The sequence below is a fragment of the Malaclemys terrapin genome, chromosome 1, assembly GCF_027887155.1.
Source record: "Malaclemys terrapin pileata isolate rMalTer1 chromosome 1, rMalTer1.hap1, whole genome shotgun sequence".
Lineage (NCBI taxonomy): Eukaryota > Metazoa > Chordata > Testudines > Emydidae > Malaclemys > Malaclemys terrapin.
Window position 1 is genome coordinate 156,363,045 of NC_071505.1, and position 18,023 is coordinate 156,381,067.

Consider the following 18,023-nt stretch of genomic DNA (forward strand, 5'->3'; position numbering starts at 1 on the left):
AAATGAACTCACATAGAAAAATGATAAAAGACAAAAACACCATATCACCCCTGGGTGAACACTTTTCACAAAGCAATCACTTCATATCTGATCTCTCAGTCCTCATCCTCAAAGGAAACCTGCACATTTTCAGAAGACGAGCCTTGAAACTTAAATCCATAACTTTGTAGGGCACTCAAAATAATGGTTTAAATAAAGACACTAATTTTCTGCAGTGTTGCTGTAGCCATGTAGGTCCCAGGATATTAGAAAGACAAGGTGGGTGAGGTAAAATCTTTATTGGACCCACTTCTGTTGGGAAGAGAGACAAGCTTTCGAGTTTTTCAAAGAGCTCTGTAAACTCAAAAGCTAGTCTCTCTCACCAACAGAAGTTGTTCCAATAAATGATATTACCTCACCCACCTTATCTCTGGTTTTGCATGTCAAAACTTCCTTAAAATGGGACTGAGAGGGTTAAATTTTTAAACTTGAAAGTGAGAAAAATAGTTAATAGTTTATCCATCACAAGGAAGTGAGTTGATAGTATTATTTTATAGTGGGGCATGTTTAGTGCATACACAAGATGCCTTCAATCCGCTGGAACAGGAGAGCGTTGATTGTGATTATTTTTGGGATAGTGACTGCAGTGCTTTGGATATTATGCATTTGGCAGCTTGTCCTCAGGTATAAAACAGGTAATAAAATATCTTTCTGCTTTATCCAGTTTACAAAATAATATAATTAATACTGACTGAGTTCTTAGTGCCATCAGCTTCTTGAGCAGGAATGTCTCTTCTAATCATTGTTTTCATCATCCTGTGTTGGTCCCAGGATATTAGAGACACAAGGTGGGTGAGGTAATACTTTTTATTGCTAGGATGACCATATGTACTGTTTTGGACAGGACAGTCCCTTTTTTAAGCCCTGTCCTAGTGGCCCCAACATTTTTGTCAAAAGTGGGCATTTGTCCTGTTTGCTCTTGCCAACTGATCAAATGCCAACTTTTGTCAAAAAAGTGGGGTGCTGTGCAGAGGAATCTGTGGGGTGTGAGCAGCGATGCCAGCCCCGTGTAGAGGGGGAGGCAGGGCTCATGGCGTGAGGGGGCAGGCTGGGTTCTAACGACACCAGCCTCATGGGGGAGGTAGGCAGGGTTCCAGCGACCCCAGCCTCATGGGGGTGGGACCCTTGGGTGAGTGGCTTGGGCCAGCTCCAAGCGCGGGCGTGCGAGGGGGTGCGAGAGGTGTTACTTCCATATTGAAGTAGTTTCTCTTTGGGTATTTGTGTGGCCCGTTCCACGATGTGATCTACTCAGGGGCACTGGAATGGGGGGGCCAAGAGGCCCTACCCCTCCCACTTTTGAAAGCGGATGGGCCTGGCCCGTCCACTTTTTGCCACTGGCTTGGCCCCCTGCCCCTCTTCTTGCCCCCTGGCCAGGCTGGAAACTGGAGCCCACATGGGTAAGAGTGGCCTGGGGAGCCTGGGCAGCTGAGGGGAGCTGTGGACCCTCCACCTGCCCTGGGTGAGGGGCCCAAGAGCAGTCCTGGGCCGATGGAGGGTCCATGGCTCCCCACAGCTACCTGAATGGCTCTTACCCTGGCCCAGCTGTGGCTCTTCGGCCCCACCCCCAGGCCAGGCTGGCAGCCAGAGATGGGTCTGGGTAAGAGCTGCGTGGGCAGCTGTGGGGAGCCACAGACCCTCCACCTGCACTGGGTGGGGGGCCTGGTAATCAGGGACATAGTCTGGGGGCTGCTCTTGGGCCCCCCCACCTAGGGTATGTGGAGGGGCCCAGGCTCCCCAGCCCAGCTCTAGCTTCTGACTTGGCCAGGGGGGTGGGACCTGGGGGAAGAGGATGGGAAGGGGTGGGGCCACTGTGGGTGTGGGGCCTCATGCCCCTCCACTTTTAGGAAGAATTAGTCACCCCTGGATCTACTTCTCTGGTGGGGTGTCCTTGTCTGGTGAAGGTGGTTTTAAGTGTGTTAAGGTGTATCCCGGACATTCTACTCAGAGCGAATTCTATGGAATCTGAGTGCCTGGCTATAGCGTTTTAAGTGTAGGCATACCTTCTCTCACCAACAGAAGTGGTCCAATAAAATATATTACCTCATCCAACTTGTGTTGTTGTCATAACATTGAAAGAGGTACTTTAAACTTTCTTTTAACTTTATTCATGTGCAATGTTCACATACAGAGTATTTTGTTTGCAGTGCATTTACGCTATATTTAATTCCTATAAAATAGCCTTGCAGAATTATTAGGAAAGTTTCCAAGCCCTGATTGATATTTAACTTGACTGTATTTCTGTCCTATAAAACAAACAAACAAAAACAAATCCCCACCATCAGCACCCCAAAAAAACAACACACATGCCTTGGGCAAGTGGGCAAATAAAGTTTCATGTATGTATACACACACACACACACGTGGGCACATGTGGCCAAGAAAATCAGGCCCATATGTGTATGTGTACTTATGCTTTTTGGTGCAAGCATGTTGTGTTGTACAGTGACATTATGCAAAAAATAATGTGTGAGCCCCTATTCAAAAGTTGATACAAATAGAAAGAATCAGACATTGCTTGGTGCCTTAATAGAAAAGGACAAAAATGTGATCTGCAGATACCAGCCTTCTAGGAAACCTATGAAAATGTTCAATAAGGAAATTTTCAATGTTCAATAAGGAAATATTCAATAAGGAAATTTTCATGAGAATTACCCACTGAAGTGTCAATGGGGAGTGGAAATGCCTAAGAACAAGAGTTGGCATGTAATTATATACCAGTTGATTAACCTTCGTCAAGTATTATCAGCCTCTATGAATTTAACTATTCTGTATTTCTTGGATGTCACTCAGGAAGCTGAAAGTACAACATCATAATCGCCTTAATTCATCAGGGTAAGGAACTCTTTTGTGTGCTTGTGGCTTTGTTTTATTTGGAATTCAGCTATTTGTGGCCAGCATCTGGTGTAGCTGCACTAGTGCAAACCCCAAGTGTAGATAAGAAAAGCTGCAATTTGCATTGCTGCACCTAACTCCTGCTGGAAATTGGAGTAACTAATACAAACCAGGCTTCTTTTTCCACTCCCTAAACTTAGGGTTTGCACCAGTACAGCAACACTAGCTGCTGGCAACAAAGGGCTGAAATGGAGCAGGGCTAATCTCAAGCATAGACAAGGCTTTAATTCCTATTTGCTATGGGACTTGGGCATGCTACATATAGTTTAGAGCAGTAATTCTCAACCAGGGCTCCGGAGCCCATTGGAGGGCTGCAAGCAGGTTTCAGGGGGCCCGCCAAGCAGGGCTGGCATTAGACTTGCTGGGGCCCAGGGCACAGAGCCAAAGCCCCACCTCCTGGGGCTGAAGCTCAGGGCTCCAAGCACTGCCACCCTGGGCTGAAGCCGAAGCCTGAGCAACTTAGTTTCACGGGGCCCCCTGTGGCATGGGGCTCCAGGCAATTGCCCTGCTTGCTACCCCATAACGCCAGCCCTGACTTTTATATGCAGAAAAACAGCTGTGGCACAGATGGACTGTGGAATTTTTATAGCATGTTGGGGGGCCTCAGAAAGAAAAAGGTCAAGAACCCCTGGTTTTTAAAACCTTGTCTGGGAGTTTCAGTATTGCCAACTCTCATGGAAGTTGATGTTTTTCTGAGAACTGCAGCTCATGAAATTGTGATTATATGAGAATCTTAGCTTTCATTAAAAAGAAAAATTAAGATTCTAGGCATCATCAGTTAGGAGAGAAGGTTGAAAATGTGAACCCTAAAGGCTCAAAAGGCAAATCAAAAGAACCCCAAATTATTATTTTTTAAATTTCATGATTTTTAAGCCAATGTCATGATTTTGGGGGCCTGTTTTATAATTTTTGAACACTTGGGCTTGGCAATACTGGAGTATTTTATGTCTGAAGAGGGTACTGGTTCCCTTCCCTCAAATAAAAGAGTTTAAAAAGAGAAATGCATGCAAAATGGTGAATTTGGAGACAGGAAATTCTAATCACATGAACAGAGCAGCGAAGCAGGGTTGAAACTAGACAGCAACAAATACGGCTATAGTCCCCATCTTGGATTTGGCAGAATTTGTGGGATTAAGATTTTGACGCAGAATTAAATATGTTTGAAAATTCTAAACTAAGGCAGACACTCTGTGCTAGCTTCTGCTCTTGGCTGCCTGGTTGACACTGCATGGGAGCTATGTTTGTGCAGAAGCTGAGCTTTTGTCATCATGGCCTTGTGATTTTCTTGTTTTGTTTTAAAATGGTTTGATTTCAGGCTGGAATGTCAGCCTTATCTTTTTTCATTCCTTTTTACAATTTATGTAAAGTAGGCCTGCACTATGCACCCTAGATCTGTGTGCGGGTCTACCCTCTGTTCCTGCCCCTTCTATGAATCTATGGAACCTCCCTCTACCACTGCACCTCAGAGAGACCCCTTAACAGGGTTGGGGTTCTATAGGCTGGGATAAACCAGGAATGGCTGAGTGGGGCTGGGATGAACAGGGATCCTTCACCAACACTGAGGGGAATCTGTTCACAACTTCAATACAGCCTGAGGCTGCACTGACTTCTGAGAAGAGCCTGACTGGGTTCTTTGTCTACTAGAACGGTGATTCTCAAACTTTTGTACTGGTGACCCCTTTCACGTAGCAAGCCTCTGAATGTGACCCCCCTTATAAATTAAAAACACTTTTTAATATATGTAACACCATTATAAATGCTGGAGGCAAAGCAGTGTTTGGGGTGGAGGCTGACAGCTCGCGACCCCCCATGTAATAACCTCGTGACCCCCTGAGGGGTCCCGACCCCCAGTTTGAGAATCCCTGTACTAGAGCCTTGTTGCTTGGGAGCCAGGGAGAGCAAAAGGAGAAAATGAATGGAAAGGCAGAGGTCCCTGGCCTCCAGCAGGTGCCCTAAAATGTACAGATTCTGAAGGCTAACCCCACTGCTCATTGCATGACATGTTGTGGGGGAATCAAGCTCCTCAGTGCCAATGAAATTATTCAGATCCTGGACAAGTTTTCCTTCCCTCCTGCAGGTTTTTCCATGGAAGAGGCAATCTGGATTTAATGGTTAACATGATGGCTAGTAGACTCACTACACAGATGCATTGAGTTGTACTAAAAAAAAGACAGTGTTCCATATTCCTCATGGACATCTGGGTACGACACATCTGAGGGCTTGTCTGCACAAACATTTTGTTCACGGCAAGCTGGGTGTAAAGCTACCCCACACTAACCTGCCTCAGAGTAACTGTCCACATGGACAGCTTTGTCTTTATAAAGAAAAAAAGAACAGTTATTTTTAAAGAAAGCTTAAAGTTTTTAGAACTTCACAGAATGCAACAAATACTGTGGAGCGTCCTGAAATTTCTGTGATCTGTGATTTTTCTTCCATGCCTGATGTTCTCTCTCTCTCTCTCTCTCTCTCTCTCTCTCTCTTTTTTTTTTTTTTTTGGTAAGATTTTAATGAATAATTTGCATTCTCCTTTGGGCACACTGTCTCAGCACGATTGTAAGAGTAGCAGTAGGCTCTTTGCCTGACTGGTCAGGCACTCGGAGAATATATGTTCATGTTATAAATGGGACATGGTTTTATTAGCATTATTTGCTAAAAATGCTAGCATGATCAGAAGTGATACACTTGGCAATTCACAGAACATGTTCTGAACTGGTGCATTCATTAGCCTGCTGAGTATAATATACTGATTTAGTACGTATATGTGTCCATGTATCTCACTCATGGCTAGCCTCTTATGTCCACAATGTAATAAAAAAAAAGTTCCACCCAGCCTCAGAGCCCAGGTCAATTGACTCAGGCTTGTGGGGCTCGGGCTGGGGTGGGTCTAAAAATAGCAGCGTAACTGTCTGCTTTGGGCTGGAGCCTGGGTTTTGAGAGTCACCCCCACTCATGGGGTTCAGAGCCCAGGCTCTAGCCCAGGGGTGGGCAAACTTTTTGGCCTGAGGGCCGCATTGGGTTTCGTAAATTGTATGGAGGGCCAGTTAGGGGAGGGGGTCGTGGCCCAGCCCCCACCTCCTATCTGTCCCCCTCCTCCCCCCCGGGACTCCTGCCCCATCCAATCCCCCTGTTCCCTGACGGCCCCTCTGGGACCCCTGCTCCATCCACACACCCCCGCTCCCTGTCCCCTGACCACCCCCGGACCCCCGCTGCCCCATCCAACCCCTCCTCTCATTCCTGACGGCCCACCTGGGATCCCTGCCCCATCCAACCACCCCTTCTCCCTGTCCCCTGACTACCCCCGGAACTCCTGCCCTGACTGCCCCCAGCTGCCCCATCCAACCCCCCCTCCTTCCTGACTGCCCCCCCCCCGGGACCCCTGCCCCTATTCAACCCGCTGTTCCCCCCCGACCACTATCCACACCCCCACCCCCTGACCACCACCCCAAACTCCCCTACCTTCTATCCAACCCCCCCTGCTCCCTACCCCTTTACCGCACTGCCTGAAGCACCGGTGGCTGGTGATGCTACAGCCGTGCTGCCCAGCTGGAGCCAGGACACGCTGCCACCGCTGCACAGCACAGAGCACCGGGTCAGGCCGGGCTCTGCAGCTGCGCTGCCCCAGGAGCTCACAGCCCCAGAGCATTGCGCCGGCGGAGCGAGTGAGCTGAGGCTGCGGGGCGACCGCAGGGGAGGGGCCGGGGGCTAGCTTGGGGGCCGGGCAGGACGGTCCCACGGGCAGAATGTGGCCCGCGGGCCGTAGTTTGCCCACCTCTGCTCTAGCCGAAGCCTGAATGTCTACACTGCCATTTTTAGCCCTGCAGTCCAAGCTTCACAAGCTGGAGTCAGGTTACCCAGGCCAGCTGTGGCCATGCTGCAATTCTTTTATTGCAATGTAGATGTATCAAGGGGTATATCTACATTTCAATTGGGAAGTGTGATTTACACCATGTGTCAACATTCCTGTGCTAGCTTGGCTTGAGCTAGTACCCAAGAATGCAGTGTCTCCGCAGCAGTGTAGGCGGCAGCTCCCCAGGCAGGCAGGGCCGGCTTTAGGCCAATTCCACCAATTCCCCCGAATCGGGCCCCGCGCTTAAGAGGGCCCCGCGCCCAGTGGCAGGGTCGCCCAGAGTGGGGGGCAAGTGGCAGAGAATTCCTTCCCTGGCTAGAGGCACCTTTTTAATTTTTACTCACCCGGCGGCGCTCCAGGTCTTTGGCAGCGGGTCCTTCACTCGCTCCGGGTCTTTGGCGGCACTTTGGCGGCGGGTCCTTCAGTGCCGCCGAAGACCCAGAGTGAATGAAGGACCCGCTGCCAAAGACTAGGAGCGCAGTCCGGTGAGTACAAGCCCCACGTGTTTTTTTTAACTTTTTTTTTTAGTCATCCCTGTCGGGGCCCCGTCGAAACTGTTCGAATCAGGCCCCGCACTTCCTAAAGCCGGCCCTGCAGGCAGGAACGCAGGAGGTTGGGCGGAATTATACTTGGGGTGGCTAGCCTAAGCAGCCACCTGGGCTGCCGTGGGCACAGTGCTACTTTGAGGCACTACCTTCAGCAGAGCTAATGCAGGTACATCTTCACAAGTTGGGACGCACACCTCCCAGCTGAATGTTGACATATCCCAAGACTGCGACAGCTTGCTACTTACTCAGTCCCGAAGGAATTACTCCTCTAGCTTAATGGTAGGCGGTGGTGGTGCTACGGTTCCTCAGTTTGATTCCAACTGATGCTCAAGGTAGCTTTACACATGTGGCCACTGTGTGTTTGTTACATGAGCATGCATCAAAGTGATTTTTCAATTGCTTTATCATGTTTATTATTGAGCAAAGCCTATTCCTCAGTGAGGGCTCTGTTCATGCCAGGTGTTGTGCTCTCCATTTTTCTTGTGGCACTGTTCAAAATGTGTGTCTAGAATTGTTTTCGTTGGAAAAAATTGGATTTTTCTTTTCCCAGTCTCCCATGACTCAAAGATAAATGCAGGGATTGTACTCAAATGCCTGAATAAAAAAATATCTCTTTAGCCAGAGACTAGGTGTGGGAATTTATAGCTCCAAAACTGAATGTGAAAATAAAGGGTATTCATGGAACGTTTTACAGCCTCCTTTATAGTAGGTACTACCAGGTGTCTGTGATAAAACAAACCAGCTGATTCCCTATCTGTGCCCTATACTTCCCTTTCGTATACTCTGATGGACCTGATTACATTGTCCTGGAAGATACAAGTTAAAAACCAGTTGCAGGCAGCTAATTCTTGTTATATGACTTTGATGGTAGAGCTCCTGCTCCTTCGGATTGCTCTTCTAGTTGCAGGTTAAAAGAAGACAGTGGGTTTAGTTCTGCTGTCAGTTACACCACTGTAAATCTAGAGTGACGCCACTGAAGTTAGGGGAGTTAACTTGAGATCTAGGAACCAATCTAAAGTCTTTCAATTGATTTGAATGGGAGAGGGATCAGGTCTTTAGAGTGGTGCAATGGAGAGCAGATTTTGGCTCAGTGGGTTTAACCATTAGAAGAGACTGGAACTGAGCAAATATTCTATACAAACTGACTTATAAAAACCTTTCAGCCAAATTCTGCTTTCAGTTATACTGGTGTAAATCAGGAGTATTTCCATTGCCTTAATTGGAATTACTCCAGATTTAAAGCAGAGTTTGACCCTGTATTGTTTAAATGTCATAATAATACCTAATTCTTCCATAACATTTTTTATCTACAGATCTTAAAGTGCTTTACAAAGGAGATCAGTCATTATCCCCATTTTACAGAGGGGGAAACTGAGGCATGGGGCGGTAAATGAATTTTCCAGCATCACTCAGCGGGCCAGTGGCAGGGCCAGGAATAGAACGCCTAAGTCCCTGCAGCCCAGAGCTAGATATTTGTACTTATCAATACACTGGGACATTTGCTAGTCCTTCCTGCAATAGTTTTGCAAGTGGAATTCCTGTGGCTTTGAGGAATTTTTCACTAAATTCCATTGTGCTTTATTAAATGGAACAAATTTTTATTTTGAGCTTACAGTGTATAATGACATTGTAACCAATATGTGGAAGAGTTTTTTCATATTCTTAGATGTACATGCTTTTCCAGAGTGCAGCTTATATGAGTCTTGGGTCCTCGTTGCAGATCCCAGAGGTTTCATATACAGTTTCACATTAGATTTTTGTACGTATAATAGTGCTAATCCTGGAAGGATACAGTAGTGTAGACACAACAACATAGTGGCGATACAACATATAAAGGATTAACATGTGGCCACTTTCTTCTAATAAAATAACCTGTTCTGGTTAAGATATCTGGTTTAAATGCCGGGAATAAGGACAAGTGCTGGAACTGGGACAGGTGTCTCCCAAAACAGGCACACCCACAATGCAAAATCAGCACGACTGTGTATCATAGAATCATAGAATATCAGGGTTGGAAGAGACCTCAAGAGGTCATCTAGTCCAACCCCCTGCTCAAAGCAGGACCAATTCCCAACTAAATCATCCCAGCTAGGGCTTTGTCAAGCTGGGCCTTAAAAACCTCCAAGGAAGGAGACTCCACCACCTCCCTAGGTAACGCATTCCAGTGCTTCACCACCCTCCTAGTGAAATAGTGTTTCCTAATATCCAACCTGGACCTCCCCCACTGCAACTTGAGACCATTGCTCCTTGTTCTGTCATCTGCCACCACTGAGAACAGCCGAGATCCATCCTCTTTGGAACCCCCCTTCAGGTAGTTGAAGGCTGCTATCAAATCCCCCCTCATTCTTCTCTTCTGGAGACTAAACAATCCCAGTTCCCTCAGCCTCTCCTCATAAGTCATGTGCTCCAGCCCTAATCATTTTTGTTGCCCTCCACTGGACTCTTTCCAATTTTTCCACATCCTTCTTGTAGTGTGGGGCCCAAAACTGGACACAGTATTCCAGATGAGGCCTCACCAATGTCGAATAAAGGGGAACGATCACGTTCCTCGATCTGCTGGCAATGCCCCTACTTATACAGCCCAAAATGCTGTTAGCCTTCTTGGCAACAAGAGCACACTGTTGACTCATATCCAGCTTCTCGTCCACTGTGACCCCTAGGTCCTTTTCTGCAGAACTGCTACCTAGCCATTCGGTCCCTAGTCTGTAGCAGTGCATGGGATTCTTCCGTCCTAAGTGCAGGACTCTGCACTTGTCCTTGTTGAACCTCATCAGGTTTTTTTTGGCCCAATCCTCTAATTTGTCTGGGTACCTCTGTATCCGATCCCTACCCTCTAGTGTATCTACCACGCCTCCTAGTTTAGTGTCATCTGCAAACTTGCTGAGAGTGCAGTACATACCATCCTCCAGATCATTAATAAAGATATTAAACAAAACCGGCCCCAGGACCGACCCTTGGGGCACTCCGCTTGAAACTGGTTGCCAACTAGACATGGAGCCATTGATCACTACCCGTTGAGCCCGACGATCTAGCCAGGTTTCTATCCACCTTACAGTCCATTCATCCAGCCCATACTTCTTTAACTTGGCGGCAAGAATACTGTGGGAGACCGTATCAAAAGCTTTGCTAAAGTCAAGGAATAACACATCCACTGCTTTCCCCTCATCCACAGAGCCAGTTATCTCATCATAGAAGGCAATTAGGTTAGTCAGGCACGACTTCCCCTTCGTGAATCCATGCTGACTGTTCCTGATCACTTTCCTCTCCTCTAAGTGTTTCATAATTGATTCCTTGAGAACCTGCTCCATGATTTTTCCAGGGACTGAAGTGAGGCTGACTGGCCTGTAGTTCCCCGGATCCTCCTTCTTCCCTTTTTTAAAGATGGGCACTACATTAGCCTTTTTCCAGTCATCTGGGACCTCCCCCGATTGCCATGAGTTTTCAAAAATAATGGCTAATGGCTCTGCAATCTCATCCGCCAACTCCTTTAGCACTCTCGGATGCAGTGCATCCAGCCCATGGACTTGTGCACATCCAGTTTTTCTAAATAGTCCCGAACCACTTCTTTCTCCACAGAGGGCTGGTCACCTTCTCCCCATATTGTGCTGCCCAGTGCAGCAATCTGGGAGCTGACCTTGTTCGTGAAGACAGAGGCAAAAAAAGCATTGAGTACATTAGCTTTTTCCACATCCTCGGTCACTAGGTTGCCTCCCTCATTCAGTAAGGGGCCCACACTTTCCTTGATTTTCTTCTTGTTGCTAACATACCTGAAGAAACCCTTCTTGTTACTCTTAACATCTCTTGCTAGCTGCAACTCCAAGTGTGATTTGGCCTTCCTGATTTCACTCCTGCATGCCTGAGCAATATTTTTATACTCCTCCCTGGTCATTTGTCCAATCTTCCATTTCTTGTAAGCTTCTTTTTTGCGTTTAAGATCAGCAAGGATTTCACTGTTTAGCCAAGCTGGTCGCCTGCCATATTTACTATTCTTTCTACACATCGGGATGGTTTGTTCCTGCAACTGCAATAAGGATTCTTTAAAATACAGCCAGCTCTCCTGGACCCCTTTGCCCTTCATGTTATTCTCCCAGGGGATCCTGCCCATCTGTTCCCTGAGGGAGTCAAAGTCTGCTTTTCTGAAGTCCAGGGTCCGTATTCTGCTGCTCTCCTTTCTTCCTTGTGTCAGGATCCTGAACTCGACCATCTCATGATCACTGCCTCCCAGGTTCCCATCCACTTTTGCTTCCCCTACTAATTCTTCCCTGTTTGTGAGCAGCAGGTCAAGAAAAGCTCTGCTCCTAGTTGGTTCCTCCAGCACTTGCACCAGGAAATTGTCCCCTACACTTTCCAAAAACTTCCTGGATTGTCTGTGCACCGCTGTATTGCTCTCCCAGCAGATATCAGGGTGATTAAAGTCTCCCATGAGAACCAGGGCCTGCGATCTAGCAACTTCTGCTAGTTGCCAGAAGAAAGCCTAGTAGTTCTATTTGGGTTGGCCACAGCCTCGATGATGCTGGGTTTGCAGGCATATGTGTGTTTTATAAATTACACTCTGCACCCCCAGCTCAACCTAGAACTCTTCTTAGTGATTCTGGTCTGTGCGATTGTCCCCTTGGCTGTAGTATTTCTAGGGCCCTTTACCACCATAGAATCAATGGCTCGCATCTTGCACGGAGCTCCATGTGGAATCTCATTGAAATCATCCAGGTTCTACATAGGTGCAGGAGTTCACCCATGCGGAGCTCCTTGAAGGATTGGGGCCTAAGCGAGTATGCATACACTGCAGCTGGGAGGGTTGATTTCCAGCCCGGTAGACTGACTTGCACTAGCTCAGCTCAAGCTAGCGTGCTAAAAATAAGTGTGGAGGTTGCAGCATAGGTGGTGGCTCGAGCTGCACACCTGAGTCCAAGCCCACCTGACTCCCTGGGTCTGAGCATGGGTGGCTAGCTCGAACCTCCGCCAGTGTTATTGCAACAGCCACGCTGCTATTTTTAACATGCCAGCTCAGGTGGAGCTAGCACACATCTGTCTAGCCGTGCTGGGAATCACATCTCCCAGGTGCAGTGTAAGTGTATCCTAAATGCCTAAGCCATAGACTCTCAGCTCCTCCTGTTGTGGAGGCTCTACAGAACAACCTTTGCCTAAGTTTTTAAGGGAGCCCAAAAGCAGAGATGGGACACTTCTGCACCATACTCCTGCTGCTGATGGCAATATTTTGCAGGTTGGGGATGGAAATGGGACATCTGTGTCGTATCTGCTGGAATGTGACTCATAGAATATAATGAAAGCATTGTGATGGCTCTTCCATTTGTCAACTTTTTTCTTTTTTTAAACAGAAACCTCATCCCCATCCTCTCTGCTCTGTGGAAACAAGGGAGAGTATAAAAATGGACGCTGCTTTTGCACAGAGGAATGGATAGGACAACGTTGTGAGATAGGTGAGTATGAACAATGTTATTTTTATGAATCAGTCAGAGAAGCTGGGGGTGCTCTGCCTGTTACAGGATCAGATTCTTGGGCAATAACGTTATTCATGTCATCACATAGCCCCCTTTATTGCACTCCAGTTCTCTGGCTCCCAATCAGCACATAGGTCCAGTACAGTGAGTAGTTATTAAAAAAAACAAAAAACAAAAAAAACCCCACCACCTCTGTTCACTATACAAAATTTTCTTCCGAACCCCAAAGAGCCAGCCACATTACCCCAGGTCAATATTAATTTGGATCTTACCCCAACTATCATGCTGCCAGGCAATCCTTTAGAATCTAAAACTAAAGGTTTATTAGAAAACAATAAAAGACCACGAAGAGAAAAACGAACAAGAAGAGAGGTGTTAAATGGTAAAAGCGGTCATATACATAAATAAGACTTCAGAGTCCATATATCAGGTTCTTAGCAGTATTGGCAGTGATGAGCTGCCAAAATCTGAACAACCAGTTCCCTCCTCACCCCACAAGGGGGTCGTGGCCCGCTCCCGCCCCCCCGGGACTCCTGCCCCATCCAACCACCTGCGTTCCTTGACGCCCCCCCCCAGGATCCCTGCCCCATCCACCCCCCTTCCCTGTCCCCTGACTGCCCCCCACCGCCCCATCCAACCCCTCCTCTCATTCCTGATGGCCCCCCAGGACCTCTGCCCCATCCAACCACCCCTTCTCCCTGTCCCTGACTGCCCCTGGAACCCCTGCCCCTGACTGCCTGCCACCGCCCCATCCAACCCCCCCTCCTTCCTGACTGCTCCCCCAAGACCCTTGCCCCCATTCAACCTCCTTGTTCCTCGCCCTATGACCGTCCCGAGCCCTATCCACCCCCGACCACCACCCTGAACTCTCTGCCCTCTATCCAACAACCCCCCCCCCCAGCTCTCTGCCCCCTTACCGCGCTGCCTGGAGGTGGCTGGCGGCGCTACAGCCATGCCACGCCACCATCGCGCAGCGCCTGGAGCACCAGGTCAGGCCGAGCTCGCAGCCCCCCCGCTTCCTGCGAATCAGCTGTTTGCGCGGGAAGCCTGGGAGGGCTGAGAAGCAAGCGGCGGCTTTGCGCTCAGGCCCAGGGAGGCGGAGGCGAGCTAGGGCGGGGAGCGGTTCCCCTGTGCGCCCCCCAGGTTACCTGCTGCGGCGCGGCCAGTCCCCCCGCCCCAGCTCACCTCCGCTCAGCCTCCGCCTCCCTGGGCCTGAGCACGAAGCCACCGCACCGCTTCTCCGCCCTCCCAGGCTTCCCGTGCGAACAGCTGATTCGCGGGAAGCAAGGGGGAGGAGGAGAAGTGGGGCGGAGCATTCAGGGGAGGAGGAGAAGGCGGAGGTGAGCTGGGGATGGGGCGTGGGGCAGGGAGCTGGAACACCCACAGGGTTGGCGCCTAAGGCGCCACTTTTGGATAATGTGCACAAGGGGAGCAGCCCCCCAACTACGCTCCTGGATCACTTCAACTTACTGGTTGTTAAATTTAGAAGCCCTTTTGGAACCGGTTGGACAATTTAACAACCAATTCCCGCGAACTGGCTCCAGCTCACCAGTGAGTATTGGTGAGTTTGCTGGCTTGTAGAGTCCCTCTGCATTACATCCAAAGCTTGGATAGGTCATTGAGTCCTTTGTTCAGGGCTTCAGTTTGTAGAGAAGTTACTCCAGAGGTGAGAAGCATGACTGAAGACAGAATGGAGAAGATGCAGATGCCTTTTATATCCTTTGCCATGTGCCTTGTACTTCCTTTGTCCCAAACAAAAACTCACAGCACATGGGTACTTGCAGTCCCCTGTCAGCGGTTGCTCCAGGCACCAGCGCTCCAAGCACGTGCCTGGGGCAGCAAGCCATTGGGGGCACCCTGCCAGTCCCTGCAAGGACGGCAGTCAGGCTGCCTTTGGCGGCTTGCCTGCGGGAGGTCCGCCGGTCCCGTGGCTTCGGCGGCAAATTGGTGGCAGGTACGCTGAAGCCACGGGACCGGCGGACCTCCTGCAGGCATGCCACCGAATCCGCGGGACTGGGGACCTCCCACAGGCATGCTGCCAAAGGCAGCCTGCCTGCTGTGCTTGGGGCGGCAAAAAAGCTAGAGCCGACCCTGCCCCTGTTCACAGACATGACTCTACCCTACATGTCCTGCTGACTCATAGGTGTAACCACTGCCTTCTCTCAATGGGTTCATTGTATAGCTGATTGCCTTTGATAGGCCATCAAGCATACTGGATAGTGCTGATGCCAATCTGTCTGGGGGTTTCACCCACAAACAGCACCAGTTTGAAATACAGATATATCACACACATTTGTAATTCACAATACAAAGACGAGACAAGATTATCATACTCGGCAAATCACAACATTTTCACTGATACTTACACAGCGTATCTGGTGAGATTCATTGCAATCTTATAATATTGATATCAATAATATCATAAAGTCTCACATTATTTCATACAGCATCACACTTCCCCCATGCAAAATTGATGCAGAAAGGGGTGCAGTGTCCTAGACATTGCTTAATGCATCACAGTAATTCTCATTCTTGATTATTACAGCTTTCAGTTCAACATCAGAATTATCAGTGTATAACAAATGGTTTATCAAAATCATGTTTTAGTATAACAGGCTTTTTCTTAGTAAGGTTTGTTGTGGATGTAGCAATGTTACTGAATCCCTTTACAATCCATGGTAATATTTGGTTAGATCAACAGTGGATTGTACCTTCATATCTTGCTAGGAGTTCTTGAAAATGGCTAATTTATCCCTACAAACTCTGGCCAGGTGTATCCTCTATGCAAACACCTATAGGCAAATCTCCCCTCCATCCCCCTACTCCCATCTCTGACAGCAAGATAATTTGCATCTACCCAGACACTAGTTTTCAAATTCTCATCTGTTATCTATTCCAAGGCTGGACTCTTTCTTAAAGAGATACCATCCATTTTCTCTAGCCCTAGAAGCAGGGTGCTGTTGTCCTTCCATTACCAATCTCTGCTTCCACATGGAATCAGATGTACTCGAGTGCACTAAGAGACTATAAGACTATAAGGGGGGAGGGATAGCTCAGTGGTTTGAGCACTGGCCTGCTAAACCCAGGGTTGTGAGTTCAATCCTTGAGGGGGCCACTTAGGGATCTGCAGCAAAATCAGTACTTGGTCCTGCTAGTGAAGGCAGGGGGCTGGACTTGATGACCTTTCAGGGTCCCTTCCAGTTCAATGAGATAGGTATATCTCCATATATTATATATCCAAAGCACATAGGGGTGAGTGTTTGTCTGCCCCTCCTGCATCCTTCAGGGTTCAATCATAAGACTGTTCTGCTCTGCAGATTCAGCTACCCCGTTTCCCCTCTGAACCTGAGACACAAACTGTTCACTTAAAGAATCATCAAGGAGACATTCATGTTCCAGCAACATATTCTCCCCAATATGCTGGCCAAGCACAGTCACTTGGTTATAGGGCTGTTCAAACTCCCTAACAATTTTCACTCCATCTGGAACCTTCTCTAAGCTAGCCATGCAGGATCTTCTAAAGCAAGGTCAGTGGATCCATACACATGGTACTTGCCTTCCCTCTGCAGCTTTTCTCACTGGCAACATGCAGGTTACCACACAGAAGCTTAGGGACCATCATTCCCTCCTTGTTCCAAGTTTCTACAACGGTAGTGGGTAACACAGTTAAGTCACCTTCATGCTTCCCTTGTGCTCTGGTCACATCAACCTGATTAAACAGAGCTGTCATATCTTTACCCAGCAACGCACTAGCAACAGGCAAGATAGAAGTACCAGAATCGCCCGGTCCCTGGAACCTAGTTATGACATTAATCAGATGCAACTTAGTGATAATGTCATTTTCCCTAACAGAAACAAGTTTAGGAACACTCCTCCCTGGGTTTCAGCTAAGTCCAGAACAAACTCTGGGACAACTGACAAATGCTCAACCAGCATAAACTGAGAGGCTCCTTCTGTCTGCTCCAAAAACAAAGCCTGGAGATACACCCTCCTTCAGCAGGCGCACTATTTGCACCAGACAAACAATTGGAGAAACTCTCCATAGGCAAGTCATTGCCCCTAACAGACACAGGTTTAGGAGCACTTCCTTCCTGGTCACAACTCTCCGCACTGGTAGCACGTAAGGCATAGGGATACTTATGTCCCGCTAACATTGTTTTCCCACACCGCTGACTATACAAAGCCATCAGCTCACAAGTCTGCCTAGGCTCATCTACATTTTCTATGTTAATCTCTCCCTTTAAACCTTCTCTTCAGCCCCCCACACTGAAGTCTTTAAAAGAAAGGTTATCTGAGATTTTTTTGACACTTAGCAACTGGGACATTTCCCTCAACAAAAAAACTGCAGCTTTTCACAGACAGTGGCTCATCATACTGAGCCACTTTAAGCAAATTTCTTCTACATTGTTCAAACTTACTGTTATAAGCTTCACTTGTCAACAATCCATCACCCGCAAAAATCTGCCCTTTCCTTCCTCAATTAGGGCTTTAACCTGAACATCAACTTTAATCTGCTCTAGAGAAATATTTTCCTGAGCAATGAGTTCTTTCTGTGCTTCATCCAATTCCAGATTCACTTCTGAGATATTATGACAGACATTCAGAAATTTCTTCAACATATAAACTGCTTTTCTGACTAGACAAACAGCTATTTTTCACAATCTCAAGACTAGAGATATGCTCTTCCTTGTCATAGCATACCTGGTTAACCACAGACAACTGCTTTAGGGCTGGTCCACACTAACCCCCCAGTTCGAACTAAGATACGCAACTTCAGCTACGTGAATAACGTAGCTGAAGTCGAAGTATCTTAGTTCGAACTACAAGGTACTTACCGCGGGTCCATACGCGGCAGGCAAGCTCCCCCGTTGACTCCGCATATTCCTCTCGTGGAGCAGGAGTACCGATGTCGACGGCGAGCACTTCCAGGATCGATTTATTGCATCTAGACAAGACGCGATCAATCGATCTTCTGGGATCGATTTCTTACCGCCGAACCCGGAGGTAAGTATAGACGTACCCTTAGAGTCATACACCCCTGCTTCACAAATCTCCCTGTTAGTTACAGATAAAGCGGAAGATTCACATTCATACTCTCTCTGGGACCGGGTTATGACATCAATCTGATTAACATATTTATCATGTCATTATCAAACAACATACCAACATTGTTATAAACTGGACAGATTCTATCCTAATCTTTGCTGTAGAGAGGAGCTGGACTTCCAGGGTGACACC

At 47.9% G+C, this 18,023-nt stretch overlaps 1 protein-coding gene across 1 annotated transcript in view; it reads left to right on the forward strand.

Moving 5' to 3' along the window:
• Positions 1 to 558: 558 nt before the first annotated feature.
• The window catches only part of ADGRG7 (adhesion G protein-coupled receptor G7), a 55,401-nt gene continuing 37,936 nt past the window's right edge, over positions 559 to 18,023 (forward strand). Inside the window, exons 1-2 of the mRNA XM_054016409.1 lie at positions 559 to 674; positions 12,663 to 12,764. Of these exons, the coding sequence (XP_053872384.1) occupies positions 563 to 674; positions 12,663 to 12,764 (214 nt within the window). The 5' untranslated portion in view covers positions 559 to 562. The remainder of the gene's footprint in view (positions 675 to 12,662; positions 12,765 to 18,023) is intronic.